This window comes from Elgaria multicarinata, chromosome 6 (genome assembly GCF_023053635.1).
Source record: "Elgaria multicarinata webbii isolate HBS135686 ecotype San Diego chromosome 6, rElgMul1.1.pri, whole genome shotgun sequence".
In the NCBI taxonomy this organism is placed as follows: domain Eukaryota; kingdom Metazoa; phylum Chordata; class Lepidosauria; order Squamata; family Anguidae; genus Elgaria; species Elgaria multicarinata.
The window spans coordinates 101,268,007-101,283,005 of record NC_086176.1 but is presented as its reverse complement, the minus strand read 5'-3'; the positions used below and the strand labels follow the sequence as shown (position 1 = coordinate 101,283,005).

The 14,999-nt window shown below is 40.2% G+C and overlaps 1 protein-coding gene across 2 annotated transcripts in view; it reads right to left on the bottom strand.

The window, feature by feature from the left end:
* NPR3 (natriuretic peptide receptor 3) overlaps window positions 1-14,999 on the bottom strand; it is a 56,531-nt gene that overhangs the window by 1,157 nt on the left and 40,375 nt on the right. Inside the window, exons 4-7 of one of the 2 annotated variants that reach the window (XM_063128686.1) lie at window positions 12,042-12,177; window positions 8,273-8,367; window positions 5,116-5,248; window positions 2,071-2,158 (exon numbers count right to left, since the gene is read on the bottom strand). In XM_063128686.1, the coding sequence (XP_062984756.1) occupies window positions 2,071-2,158; window positions 5,116-5,248; window positions 8,273-8,367; window positions 12,042-12,177 (452 nt within the window). The remainder of the gene's footprint in view (window positions 1-2,070; window positions 2,159-5,115; window positions 5,249-8,272; window positions 8,368-12,041; window positions 12,178-14,999) is intronic. The other variant, XM_063128687.1, reaches the window with a different exon arrangement.

Below are 14,999 nucleotides of genomic sequence, written 5' to 3'. Positions count from 1 at the left end.
TTATATGAAATTTGTATTCTGTATTCTTTATCTCAAGTGAAATCAGGAACACTACACTGAAGTCCAATCTACAATCTAATTAAAACTAAATACTCAAGCATAACTTCTTGGCTAATTAATATTGCTATGCAAATCCTTACTTTTTTGTTAATAGCATTATACTTCCCCACTCAATTCTGAATTCATAAAAATAATTTGTTTGGATTATTAATTTTAAGGTAGGGAAAAGAATTATTATGTTGATCTTCAGCAACATGTATGTTTTCATTGAGACTATCATTATTAGTGCCACATAATACCATTTTTAACATGTTCCATTTGACTTTCTTTTTCTTTTTTTTTACAATATGATCCCATAAGCATGGTAAAGGAGTATTAATCACCAGTACTTAACTCTTTTGGTTCATTTTAACAAAAATTGGGCGGGGGGGGGGGGGGAAACCTGTCCTGATTACTAAAGGAACAGAAATAAGTCCCAGATGTCAAAGACAGAAAAAAAGGTGTTGATGTAATTTAAATAATGCAGTCTCTGCATTTAGAAAAAGAAACTAAGCTAAATTAATTTTGTGAAAATGAAAAACGTAAAGGATTTGTATATGCCAATATACAAAGGGCGTTTATAAAGGAACACATACCATTTTTATCTTAATAACATAGTCACAAACCTACCACCTATAGGAGCCTTAAGGATTTTCCCTCACTGTATCATAGAATCATAGAACAGCAGAGTTGGAAGGGGCCTATAAGGCCATCGAGTCCAACCCCCTGCTCAATGCAGGAATCCACCTCAAAGCATACCCGACAGATGGTTGTCCAGCTGCCTCTTGAATGCCTCTAGTGTGGGAGAGCCCACAGCCCCCCTAGGTAACTAGTTCCATTTCAGTATAAAATAATGTTTTGCTTTAAGCTGATAAGCCTATTTCCATGCAGTAATAAGTTTTCTCCATGGTCCAGTTTTATTTATTTATTTATTTTAGCACATTTATTTATTTATTTATTTATTACATTTTAATACCGCCCAATAGCCGAAGCTCTCTGGGCGGTTCACAAAAATTAAAACCATCATAAAACAACCAACAGGTTAAAAGCACAAATACAAAATACAGTATAAAATGCACAACCAGGATAAAAACCACGCAGCAAAATTGATATAAAATTAAAATACAGAGTTAAAACAGTAAAATTTAAATTTAAGTTAGTAAGTGTTAAAATACTGAGAGAATAAAAAGGTCTTCAGCTGGCGACGAAAGGAGTACAGTGTAGGGGCCAGGCGGACCTCTCTGGGGAGCTCATTCCATAACCGGGATCCTTTTATCCTTCCCTTTAGCCACAGAAGGCTCTCAAGGTGGCTTACAAAAATAATTATTAATTATTAATAATTCTTAATTGTAGTGACTAGGGAAAAATATTTTATATTCTGAAACCTGTAATTGCTTACATCACAAAAACCAGCTGTTAGTTGCTGTACACAGAACTTAATTTCTAAAATGATTTCCTATTATGAAAAATTAGCCCTGGAAAGAAACAGTTGCCAAAGCAGTACGCTAAGAAATAAATGATGTTTATTTACTTGTTGGTTTTACATTCAACCAAAGAAAGGAAACACACACTAAAGGCAAGTTTATTCAAAATGTTACTATATCCACAGTTCCTTCACCAGTGTGTTTATGGCCTAATCTACACAAAGAAGGATATTGCACAACGAAAGTGGTATGAAAGCAGTATATAAAAGGCAGGAGCTTTATAGCGGTACTGTGAAGTGCACGGACAACTGTTGGGGCTCATTGACACATACTATATACCGCTTTCATAGTGCTTGGTGTGACTCCTGCCTTTTATATACCGCTTTCATGCTGCTTTCAGAGTGCAATATCCTGCTTGGTGTAGATTAGGTCATAGACAAACAGGTGAAGGAACTGTGGATATACTAACATTTTGAATAAACTGGCCCTTAGTGTGTGTTTTCCTTCTTTTTCTGATGCTTTCCTTTGGGATAAAAATGACATGATTTTAAGGGAGCAAGTATGGTAGAGATATACATGTAAGTAATGTAATTTAAGGTGAACCAACCTGAAAAAATAGAAGGCCATCAACAATCCTGCTCCTAGCAAGGCACCCACAACAATTCCTATAACTGCTGATTCTCCTAGGCCACCTGCTTAAAAAATTAAAAGGAAGTAAACAAGAGCAATTCACAAAAAACATGTTCAAACAAACAGAACATTGAATAAATGACCAATATAGTATTATAAACCAATCTATGAAAAATCTATTTTTAGCTAGGTGTAGTTGCTTCAATGATCTTTTTATAGGTTTTATGTTTAGTTTGGGGTTGTTATTTAAAAACAATAAAATCTCCTCCCAAATTCAGAGATCCTCAGCGATGAGCATAATAGAGATGCCCCAGCCCTGAAGTGCTTTTGAGGGCAAGGCAGGCTTCTTCGGAGTGTCTGTGACTCACACACAGGGGTTATGCCTCTGTGCAGAACAGTCATTCAGAACATTCTAGAGCTAAACAGTGTTTCAGGCGGGAGCCCCAGCCACCTCCTCTAGGCATGGCTCCCACCTGCCGTTCAGTTCCTTTTCATCTGCCACAGCAACTAGCAGTGTTTGCCTGACGGCAAAATCCCGAAACATTCTACTGTCCCCTCCTGGGATGCTGAACAGAGTTCGCTTTTCTTCTCTTCCTTTCCTATTTTCTCTGACAGTTTCTTCGACTGAATTGCTTGTTTTTCCTCCTAAACCTTCTCCTCATCTCTCATTCTCTCTTACTGTCAATGATGTTACGCTTACTCCAGTCAAGGAAGCTCGTAGTCTTGGCTTTATATTTGATTCCTCGCTCTCCTTTATTCCTCATATTGAGGCAGTAGCTAAATCCTGTCATTTTTTCCTGTATAATATTGCCAGGATTCGATCATTTTTGTCTGTCTCTTCTGCCAAGACTCTTGTTCATGCATTGGTTATTTCTCGGTTGGACTACTGCAACCTTCTTCTCACTGGCCTTCCTTTTTCTCACATCAGTCCGTTGGTTTCTGTTCACCACTCTGCTGCTAAGATCATCTTCTTGGCTCACCGCTCTGACCATGTAACTCCACTTCTGAAATCTCTTCATTGGCTTCCAATTCACTTCAGAATCCAATATAAACACCTGTTGACCTACAAAGCTTTTCACAGTCTAGCTCCTTCCTATCTCTCCTCTCTCATCTCACACTATTGCCCCGCTCGTGCTCTTCGCTCCTCTGATGCCATGTTTCTCGCCTGCCCAAGGGCCTCTACTTCCCTTGCTCGGCTTCGTCCATTTTCTTCTGCTGCCCCTTATGCCTGGAACGCTCTTCCAGAACATTTGAGAACTACAAGTTCAACCGCAGCTTTTAAAGCTCAGCTAAAAACTTTTCTTTTTCCTAAAGCTTTTAAAACTTGATTTTGTTCTGACTTATACTGTTAGTTTTACCCTACCCTGTGCCTGTTTGCGTTCTCTTCCCCTCCTTATTGTTTTATTATGGTTTTATTAGAATGTAAGCCTATGCGGCAGGGTCTTGCTATTTACTGTTTTACTCTGTACAGCACCATGTACACTGATGGTGCTATATAAATAAATAAATAAATAAATAAATAAATAAATAAATAATAATTTATTTCATTGCTTCTTTGGGTTACATGGCCTCCGAGGCCTGCATCGACTGTGGTGGGGAGATACTGTTAACCAGTGGGCACACCACTTGCCTTCTCCGCCTTGGAAAGGCACACAGGGTGGACTCCTGTGCCCACTGCCAGGCCTTTACTAAGCAGGCCAAGAGAAACAACAGCACACCTTTCGGCCTTCTTGTTGGAATCCCCTGGCACCTTGGTGAGTGGAAGGACAAGCTGTCTGGCCACCATAGCTGTATTGTGGGGCCTATGCACAAGCCAGTTGTCCTTGTGTGGGTAGAGCCTTGGGGCAGAGCGGAAAGGGAACTTCATCCATCCAATACTTTTCCGGGCTCTAAATTCAGGCCCCACACCTAGATTCCAACCAGTGTGTTCCTTGCCTACCCTGCTCCTTTCCCTAATTTTTAGTTGTTTCTTTTGACTGCTTGCTTCCTTTTGCTGTGGTCTGATTGCCAGTAGCTGGGTGACAGCATTGGGAAGGAATTCTACCTGCATTCCTGCATGGCCATTTGGTTTCAGGCTTTTTGCCTTCTTCATAGCAAACATATTTGTTTCACCAGTGCTTTTGTGTTCTTGCTTCAATAACTGTATTACAACTAGCTCTGACAATGGGGTGCTGGAGCTGGGTTTTCCACATGCTGCCTTAGGGGGGTGCTTATGGACCCTAGGATGTAATGGCTCATATCTGGATCATCTATGGGACCTCAGCAGCTGCCACATCCCTGGCTGGTCACAGTAGGTAGGAAGAAGTAACCTATGACATCTACAGTTTTATGTTGACTTTCCTCCCCATACACCTCTTCAACAGTCAGGCTAAATGTTTGGGGTCCCTTGCCCATGCCATGACAAATACGTTCAGAAGCTGTAATTTAATAAACTTGTGGCCTGATTTACTCTTGTGTCTGTTCAGAACTTACTCTCGCCTCACAACTACTTCATCCCAGTTGTAGCTACTATCTCTTCTCCCCTGCAGCACTCCCCTACACCCCTTTTCCCCATTCAGCTCCATTTGCAGCCCAAGGTTGGTAGACCCTCAACAGCCAGGGATCATTCCCTTCTCTCAGTGATATCAGTGAGTTTGCAACCCACTATTTAGGAAATCTTGAGCTATTACCAATAAAATATTCAAAACTGTTTGCACATATTCACTTTGCTTGTGCTTCACGTTTAGGGATGTGCATGCAAGCAAATCTCAAGATCATTGAATTTCTCCAAATTCCACTTCATTGCTTGATCTGTCTTGTATCTATATCAGACTATAATCTTTATTTCTTCTTTTCGCATGAAAATTCATGCATATTTTTTCCAAATGTATGCATCAATTGTGCACATGTTTGAATGTACACATTATTCGCCCATTGGTTAAAAGGTGTCAACATGCAAAAGTATATCTAAGAACAAGTACAATCCTCCCGCTTGGACTGCTGTGAAGTTTTGAAAAGAAGATGTTAACCTCACTAAACTTACATGATTTGCAGGGTGTATTGCTTGGATGCTCCAAACCTCGGCTGTCATCTATTCCCAGCTTATGTTCCCAGGGGTAATTTACATTTGGAAACATTTCAAGCCGCCCCTGTTTTCCGTAATAGTTCCCAATAACCTGTGCAGAAAAAAGTATGACAACACATTTCCAATCACACCTGAGAGAAGAAAGAAAACTGCTGCATATAACAGATACCCTGTTTTATTGCTAGCGATAGATAAATTAGATTATAAATCTCTCTGACCCAGTTCAGATAACACGCTAACCCATGGTGGTTAAGTATTTTGACCTAAACATAGCATGTCAGTGAACCATGACGTAGCGTGTCGTGTGAAACATTCCTAGCTATGGTGGCTACATAACCACAGTTTGAACATGCTCACTAACCATTTGCTGTAAAAGGGTTACAGCCTAACCATGGCTTAGTGTGTTGTTTGAACAGGCCCACCTTGCTCCATTCTGAAGTGTTGAGGAAGGAACCATATCAGAAACATCATCAAACAGACCAAAGTCAAACATAAAATGCAGAGTTCCTCTGAACTCCTTGGTGGAAGGACAGGATATAAGAACAACAGCAACCACCCTCCTATCAGCTCTGCAGAAAAGCAACATGACTGAAATGATGTGGACATAGGAAAGAATCTTGAAAGTGAATCACATTCCCAGCCCATCAACTCTTAATATTTATGAAGCCAAACACAAAGAAGCTTCTCAAAGCTATGGCAAAAGGCCCATCAGTGTGTCACCTCACTGGTGTGTGAGGCGTCACTATTATTAGTGTGTGGTTTGTCAGAGCTCTCTGTTATGTGCCTTGGTTCTCCACCACCTCCTCCTCAACTCCTTTGTTTTTCCTGCAGCTCTATTTAAAATTCTTCTAAAATACTTGATTATTATTATTATTATTATTATTTATTATAGCACCATCAATGTACATGGTGCTGTACAGAGTACAGAGTTTATTTAGTTTCACTTTAGTTATATTTTTTAAAAGTAAACTTCATATTTTAAAAACCAAGTCGTCAGATAAGGATTTTCTGGTCAAGCCTGGTTGCTTTCCAGCTAGGAACTAAAGTTTTCATGACTGATAGAAAGGATACACTAAATATACAAAAAGACCAATTGTGCAACCGTTGTATTTCCTGTCATAGATGAGAACTGCACATGAACATCTGTAGAGATTAGGGTCAATATGATCCTTCCTGTATAATCTCATTTTTCCCTAGGTTTTGGATTAATATGCTGCGTCTTGCAGCTTTCCTCAGATGACTTCTGGACCTTTTTATTGTCTTTATAGTTCCTTCTGACATCTTCCATTTTATCACTCAGTCAATTTTTAGTGGCCAAAACCATTACAATATTTCAAACGCATTCAAAAATACATAACACCAAGATAGTAGTACAGTCTGGTCCACACCAAATCTAACCACATCATTGGCTTTATCATTTTAAAGGCTGAGATCTACAATTATTTTTCTAACCTTAGCAGTTTCCACAGCAAACTGTAATACTTTAACACTAACTGTTTTTTTTTTTAATCAGCATTCTTTTTGAGATGTATGACCCCCAGCTATACACTATATTCCAAACTGCAGTTGAATGGAATGGCATTTTCTTATGCTATATATTCTTTTGTAAAAAAAATGTTGGTATGTATGTATTAAAATATCAGTATATAGAGTATTTTGACCTTATATAAAAATATTTAAAAAGTTTTAAACATTTCACATATGTACAGAAGCCTCTGTGGCAATATGTTAATTTATTTTACAATAACAATGTATTCTTACTATGTGTTGTTCCCACCATGTTTTACAATATGTATTTTGAATGTTTACAGCCCCCTGAAGAAGGCTTTGAAGAATCAGGCCGAAACGCGTTGGGCTTTTCATTTAAGAATAAGTAGTTCAGCATCTTGAGAACCTGTTTCTCCATTCTTTTCGCCACATTTAGATGCTTCACTCACCCTGCTTTTGCTTTTTTTAAAAAAAGAAGAAAGCCCCGATCCCACTCCCCCCCCCGATGGGCACGGAGTGCTTGCAGAGCTCCGTGCCCTGTGCCTGGGTCCCGGGTCCTCGCGTTTACTTGTGAGGAACTGGGACAAAACCGCAACAGTGGGTCACACATCACACGGTCTCGGGATCATCCCGGGGCGATATCCCAGGGCAAGGGAGGGATCATCCCTCCCTGCTCCCGGGATGCCCTGTGCATCATGTGTACGATCACGGGACAATCCCTGGGATATCGCCTGGTCTACCCATAGCCTGAGTCTTCCTCAGTCTCCATATTTGCTATTATGAAGTCTTTTCTAAGTCCATGCCAATTTTCTATGAGTATTGTCAAATATAATAGTGGAGAGTCTGTGTGCTATGGCAATTAGTATGTTGGATTTAGGCTAGGGAGATCAGAGTTCAAATCTCCATTCAATTGTTGCTGTAATTATCATTGTGCCTAATTTTTTCTAGCTGCTATACAACGATTAAAAACAGCACAATTTCTGCTTGCAGGCTTACAACTCATTTTAGATGTCATTAGGCCACCTTTCAGGACAGGGTCTTCTCATTGCAGCTTACAGAACACCATAAAAACACGATTCCAATAATATATATTATAAAATAACAGTTGATGAATAGCAATCTTTCAGGGCAAACCAATTAAACATATCTACAGTCAACAAATACTTTGAAACCAAGTTCACACAATTCCATACTACTACTACTACTAAACAGTAGCCTAAAAGCCAATAGAAAACTTAATAAAACCATCTCAGTTGAAGGCCTTTTGAAGCAGATAAGATTTCAAAGCTTTTTTGAAGGATAGAAATGACAGGCCCAAACACAACAATTGTGACGGTGTTCCACAGATATCAGGAGAACATTCATGAAATTCACTGGGTCATTTTAGGACAGTCACCTTGCCTCAGCTGTGAGGATAAAATGGGGTAACCCATATCCATCTATCTTCTACTGCTACTGATGATGATGAAATTCTCTTTCAGGATACTTCAGTGAATGCAATGAAGCTCTATCGACTTATTCAATCAGTCTGACCTGACTGACATACAATTTTGTTTTCCTGACCTGAACTGCCTTGTACTCCTTGTTCCAACCTACGATTTAGAATTAAGTTTATTCCCATGCTTACCTGCTGTGTTCCGGTTTCTGGATCAGTCATTGCAATTACAGAGAAATCCCCAATTCTTTCTCCATTGGCATCTATGGATACCTGCCCAGCAATGCCTGAAGAATTGCATGTGAGAAATTAAAAAAATAATGAGTTGGAAATGTAGAATGCTTCCAAGAATAACAAAAAAACGGAGTGGGCAGAATTTTTATAGACTGATATGGCAGGAAACCTCATCAGTGTTCCAGCACTTCTGTTGGCATTCCGAAAGAAATTGTAATTTCACCTCTGTGTCTGCATTCCTAAAATTCCTAACATTTAATCTTTTCTTTGTTAAAAAAATAATCAAATAATCTCAGCCTATTTGAAAGAATAAGTGAAAAAAGTAAAATGAAGTCCTACTCCAAACCCCCTATGGTGCTGAAATAATATAGAAAAGGCTTCAAGTGGGGGGAGATCGGAAGACACACCTATTATTGGACATTGCTTATTTGAAACCAAAAGGCAAGAACAGAGTCCTAATGTAACAATAACCTTAGAGCTGGCATAGTGTAGTTGTGGCTAAGCCTGTCAACAGTGAAACTGGGGGCATGTATATTATTATTATTATTATTATTATTATTATTATTATTATTACTATTATATTTATTTGCATCCCACCTTTTGCCCAATGCTGGGCCTCAAGGCGGCTTTACAAAGTTTAAAACATACATGAGGGAGGGGGGAACAAAACCATAAACGTTTAAAATACACAACAAAATTATAAGACATTAACATAGATGGAGGGCCAGATTATTCTCCAAAGGCCTGCTGGAACAAAAAAGTTTTAACCTGCTTCCGAAAGCCCATCAAGGAGGGAGCCAGCCTAGCTTCCCCAGGAAGAGAGTTCCAGAGCACTGGAGCAGCCACCGAGAAGGCCCTCTCCCATGTTCCCACCAAGCGCGCCTGTGAAGATGGTGGGACTGAAAGAAGGCCTTCTCCAGAAGATCTCAAAGCACGGGTAGGCTCATAAGGGAGAATACGTTCTTTCAAATGTGTACACCATGCCTATATCCCAGGATCATCCCGGGATCATCCCTGTGCATCCAAATGACACACAGCAGATCCTGAGAGCAGGCAGGGACAATCCCTCCATTTTCCTGGGATAGTCCTTAGGTGTAGAAAGGGCCTGGAAGTCCCTTGCAACATACATAGTCCTTTTCTATATTCACAGCAACTCTGTAAAGTAGTCTAGGCTGAAAAAATGCACTTCTAAAAAGTCTATTTTTTACCTATTTTGAACTGAGAGCAGTACACCAAACTTAGAAGTTCGCAATCTGAAGGACAACTGCATTCCAATTCACATATTAGTCCAGGAAGTGTGAATTAGGTTGTTTTTCAGAATGAATGAAATCCTCCAGCACCCTCACTTTCAACCCAATGCCTCCCTTGCACTCTCAGGAAGAAAAAGTCACTGCAGCTGAGAAAATGACCCATAATGTTTTTCACTGCTGTTCCAGTTTCTGAACTCATTGTTGGGTTCTTATCTAAAGGAAACATTTCCCTTAGTTTAAGTACTTCCACTGGAAATCTTGGAAATCTTACACTGTAAGAAATGACAGATGGATCTGGCAAGAGCAGCTTCGTCTTAGCAGTAAAGTCCTGCTGACCTTATAAAATGTAATTCACGTGTGTGTGTTAGAGTCTAAGCTTTGCTGTATTGGGAAGGGGGGGCAACAAGTTGGGCACAGAAAAACATGGCTACATTTGGCAAATAACTTGAAATAGCAAATTGAGGTCTTGAAATATCTCCGAATGGACACACGTGCACAAAAGGCAGTTTTAAACCTAACACAACACTGACAAGGAAGGAAGGTTGGAATTGGTGTTTGTGCACGTTTATCAAGCCCAGCTTTTAAGATAAAATGCTAAATGGAAAAGATGAAGCAATGCAATGAAGCAAGCTAATATGTGCACATGAAAAAGTCAAAGGGCTGCAATCTTTAAAAGCAAGGAAGGAGCCGAGAACCCTTATGACAACTGCTAAGCTCTGATTATAAAGGCTTTCTTTGTGCAGAAAACTACTGACAGTGATACTATAAACATGTACACAACAGGAGACTATTTAATGTAGTTTCTTCAGATGCAACGTGTACGCATGTTATCTACGTAACCTGTTTAAACTAAACATGGTGCAGTCTTTCTGTTTTGTGTATGCTGTTATCTGTGTAGATACCCAGAAGCAGGAGGGCGCTTTCCAAACACAACACAAGACGCATAAGGTGGTATGTTAAGGGGGTGATAAAAAAAAAAACAACTCTCAGTGCATCTGGAAAAATGAGATTTTCTTACCTCCTTCTTGAAAGTTACTACTTTAACAATAATCATCAAGAATGTCACACCAGAATTTAAGGGTCATAGTTTTCTACCTCATTCTTTAAAGGGGCCACATTATTCAAGTGGCTGCTATTTTTCATTAACCTTCCTTTGTGTAGTGCAGTATGAGGAGAGAATTTAATCAAAGTAGATACTCCCGTGATAGCCCTTTCTCATTTATACCAGCTGCCAATTTGTTTCCAGGCCCAATTCAAAGAGTTGGGTTTGACGTATATGAAGTTCAACATGGTTTGGTACCTTTGTACCTGATGGACACCTCCTCCATATAAGCCTGCCCCTCCTCTAATGCCAAGGGAAGCTCGGAGGATGGCAACAAGGGAGAGGGCCTTCTCAGTGGTTGCCCCCCGACTGTGGAATGATCTCCCCGATGAGGCTCGCCTGGCGCCAACATTGTTATCTTTTCGGCGCCAGGTCAAGACTTTTCTCTTCTCCCAGGCATTTTTAACAGCATTTTAACAGCATTTAACAACGTTAAGTTTGTTTTTAATGGACCCCACAATTGTTGTTTTTAAATGGATACTGTTGTTTTTATACTGTTTTTTATGTGTGTGTTTTGTTTTGTTTTTTTAAAATTGTATACTTTTAATGTTTACTATTTTTAAATGTTGTAAACCGCCCAGAGAGCTTCGGCTGTGGGGCGGTATATAAATGTAATTAAATAAATAAATAAATAAATAAATAAATAAATATACAGTGCCCTTCTCTGAGTGCCACTTCAATCTGAAGTTCGGAGGGTGCCCATGAGAGAAAGAGCATCTTTGGTGGTCTCCTGGCTATGGAGCGCTTTCCTTCGGAAAGCTCATTTGGTGTCAAAAGGACAGCAAATACGTCTTTTGTTCTCTGAGGCCTTTTAAAATCTTGTTATTTGGGGCCGTATTCAAGCGGGCCATTGTGCAAGTGAGGACTACTGCTGATTCCATTCCAGCTAAAGAAAGTGCTAAATCCCTGTTGCATGGGAGATGGGTGCTGCTTGCAGAGGATCAGTGGTGATCCCAGCTTGTGGAACAGGAAACATGAATTTATTTGATTTGTATCTCACCTTTCTACTAAGAAAAATAGCACTCAGTCTTAGTCCCTATGGTGCTGTTGGTGGTTTTCGGTCCTGAATTTACTGGGTTTTTTAACTCCTGCAATTTGTATTATATTTTGCAGTGTTGGTATTTGCATATTAAATGTTATTAAATGAATTTGTCCAATGCCTAGGGAACTTGTTTGATAGGCATCTAACAAATTTTACTCTGATAAGCAGGAGGTATCAGATTTTAATTTTCATTAGCTAGAAAGTCTGACCAACAAAAACTGGGAACTATTCCCTTTATTATGTCCCCAAAAGTAAAAAAAAAAAAAAAAAAGTTACAGCGTTTGCAAAGGTGGAACTATAATGAAGTCACAGGGACCACGTGGTTGCTCCTACCTTCGAAAGTCCTGTTCCATGTCTGATGAACAATCTTTTCTCCATCTTTCTTCGTGAAGCCATTCTTCAGAACTTCCCGTAAAGCCAGCACATATAGGACAATTGCATCATGGAATCCTTCTACAAACATGTTGACCTAAAAGCAATACAAAGCTAAACTTCATTTCTATACTGAGCCATAAGAAAGGGACTATTTGCAAAGTTCAGCAAAATTGCAATTTGATACAAACGATTAACCGATTACGACCAAACAACCGTTGCAGAATAAAATAAAACAAAAAAAATACATGTATTTCAAGGGTAGTGGTAAAACAAAATTGGATAGGAAGTAAAGGTGCCGGACGACTGGAGGAGGGCTAACGTTGTCCCTATCTTCAAAAAGGGCAAAAAGGAGGAACCTGGGAACTACAGACCAGTCAGCCTGACATCCATCCCTGGGAAAATTCTGGAGCAGATTATAAAGAAGTCAATCTGTAAACACCTTGAAATCAATGCAGTGATTACTAGGAGCCAACATGGATTTGTCAGGAACAAATCCTGTCAGACTAATTTGATCTCATTTTTTGATAGGATAACCTCCCTTGTGGACTGTGGGAATGCTGTGGACGTCATATATCTTGACTTCAGCAAAGCTTTTGACAAAGTACCACATGACATTCTGATTAACAAACTAGCTAAAAGTGGGCTAGATGGAACAACTATTAGGTGGATCCACAGTTGGCTACAGAATCGGACTCAAAGAGTACTTATCAATGGAACCTTCTCAAACTGGGGAGAGGCAACGAGTGGGGTGCCGCAGGGCTCAGTCCTGGGCCCAGTGCTCTTCAACATTTTTATTAATGATTTGGACGAGGAGGTGCAGGGAACGCTGATCAAATTTGCAGACGACACCAAATTGGGTGGGATAGCTAATACCCTGGAAGACAGAAACAAACTTCAAAGTGATCTTGATAGGCTGGAGTGCTGGGCTGAAAACAACAGAATGAAATTTAATAGGGATAAATGCCAAGTTCTACATTTAGGGAATAGAAACCAAATGCACAGTTACAAGATGGGGGACACTTGGCTCAGCAATACTACAAATGAGAAAGATCTTGGAATTGTTGTAGATCACAAGCTGAATATGAGCCAACAGTGCGATATGGCTGCAAGAAAGGCAAATGCTATTTTGGGCTGCATTAATTGAAGTATAGCTTCCAAATCACGTGAGGTACTGGTTCCTCTCTATTCGGCCCTGGTTAGGCCTCATCTAGAGTATTGCGTCCAGTTCTGGGCTCCACAATTCAAGAAAGACGCAGACAAGCTGGAGCGTGTTCAGAAGAGGGCAACGAGGATGATCAGAGGTCTAGAAACAAAGCCCTATGAAGAGAGACTGAAAGAACTGGGCATGTTTAGCCTGGAGAAGAGAAGATTGAGGGGAGACATGATAGCACTCTTCAAATACTTAAAAGGTTGTCACACAGAGGAGGGCCAGGATCTCTTCTCGATCCTCCCAGAGTGCAGGACACGGAATAACGGGCTCAAGTTAAAGGAAGCCAGATTCCGGCTGGACATCAGGAAAAACTTCCTGACTGTTAGAGCAGTGCGACGGTGGAATCAGCTACCTAGGGAGGTTGTGGGCTCTCCCACACTAGAGGCATTCAAGAGGCAGCTGGACAACCATCTGTCAGGGATGCTTTAGGGTGGATTCCTGCATTGAGCAGGGGGTTGGACTCGATGGCCTTGTAGGCCCCTTCCAACTCTGCTATTCTATGATTCTATGATTCTATGATAAAGGATTTTGAGCCCAGGAATTTGTTTTGAATACTCAAACTGAACTCACAGTCTTTCTACATAAAAAATTACTCCTAGTTTCTCACTCTCAGGTTTCTTTCAGCAGTATAATTTGAATTTAGGAGTCATTTAGTTATTTCTATTGTTAAACTATTGGGAGTCAGAAATTTTTGGCAACCTACTTCAAATCATCCAGAGGCCTACCAGTAGATCCCAATCTACCTTCTTCCCACTGTATTATAATGCTTCCTTCTTCATCTGACAGTGAAAAGCAAGCTATTTTGATTTCAGTCTGGGGGCCTGTAGAAGACATTGACTGGGTTCGGACAACACAACAACCCACAGTGGGTTAAATAGTCAACGGTTGGTTATTGTGTCGTCTGTCGGGCCTTTTTCACATCACGGTTAGCTATTCGGCCAAATAACCAATGCAATTAACCAATGCTGTGCAGAATTGATTATTTGAACAACCATTGGTTATTGTGTTGTGTGTTGAGCACCGTTGATTATTTTGTTGCACAGAGTTGGTTTTCGGTGACTATACAGTCCCCTGGCAAGGGTGACCAAAGTGGTGTCTGCCACTCTAGTCCAGCCAGCAGAACTCGCAATGGCTGATGGGATAATAGTAAGAGGACTGGGGGTGGGAGGGGGCAGGGGATGTGTCAATCAAACACTCCATTGACTAATAGTCAACTCAATGCTGGCCTTAACCCATATCATGGTTGATTATAATCATGTCATGTGGGGAGTACCCCCTCGGCAATCAAATGTGCAGATGACTCTTAACCCACCATTGACTATGGCGTTGTCTGAACGCAGCTAATGCATACCAAAAAAAATGTTCTTGAAAAAATGAGACGTTCTCAGCCCATGAAAAGACTACTCTACTGGTCTCCAACATCACCAGGCAACTTAAGTATTAAATTCACACAGCAAATGGCAAGGCTAAGACAGCTTTCAGTTCAGTCCACACAGTTATAGAAACTTAACTGGAGGCAGCAGGAAAAATCTCAGAGTGCCCCTAGAAATCAGTTGTCAGAAGAGAATAAACAGACATGTCTGATGCCTCCTTCTAGTGACAGGCTTTTCACAAAACTGGGATCCCTCCTGGAATGACTTTGTGTCTACAAATACTCTGCTTGAGATACACATTCATAATCTACTACTTCTATTTCCTCTTTTTGG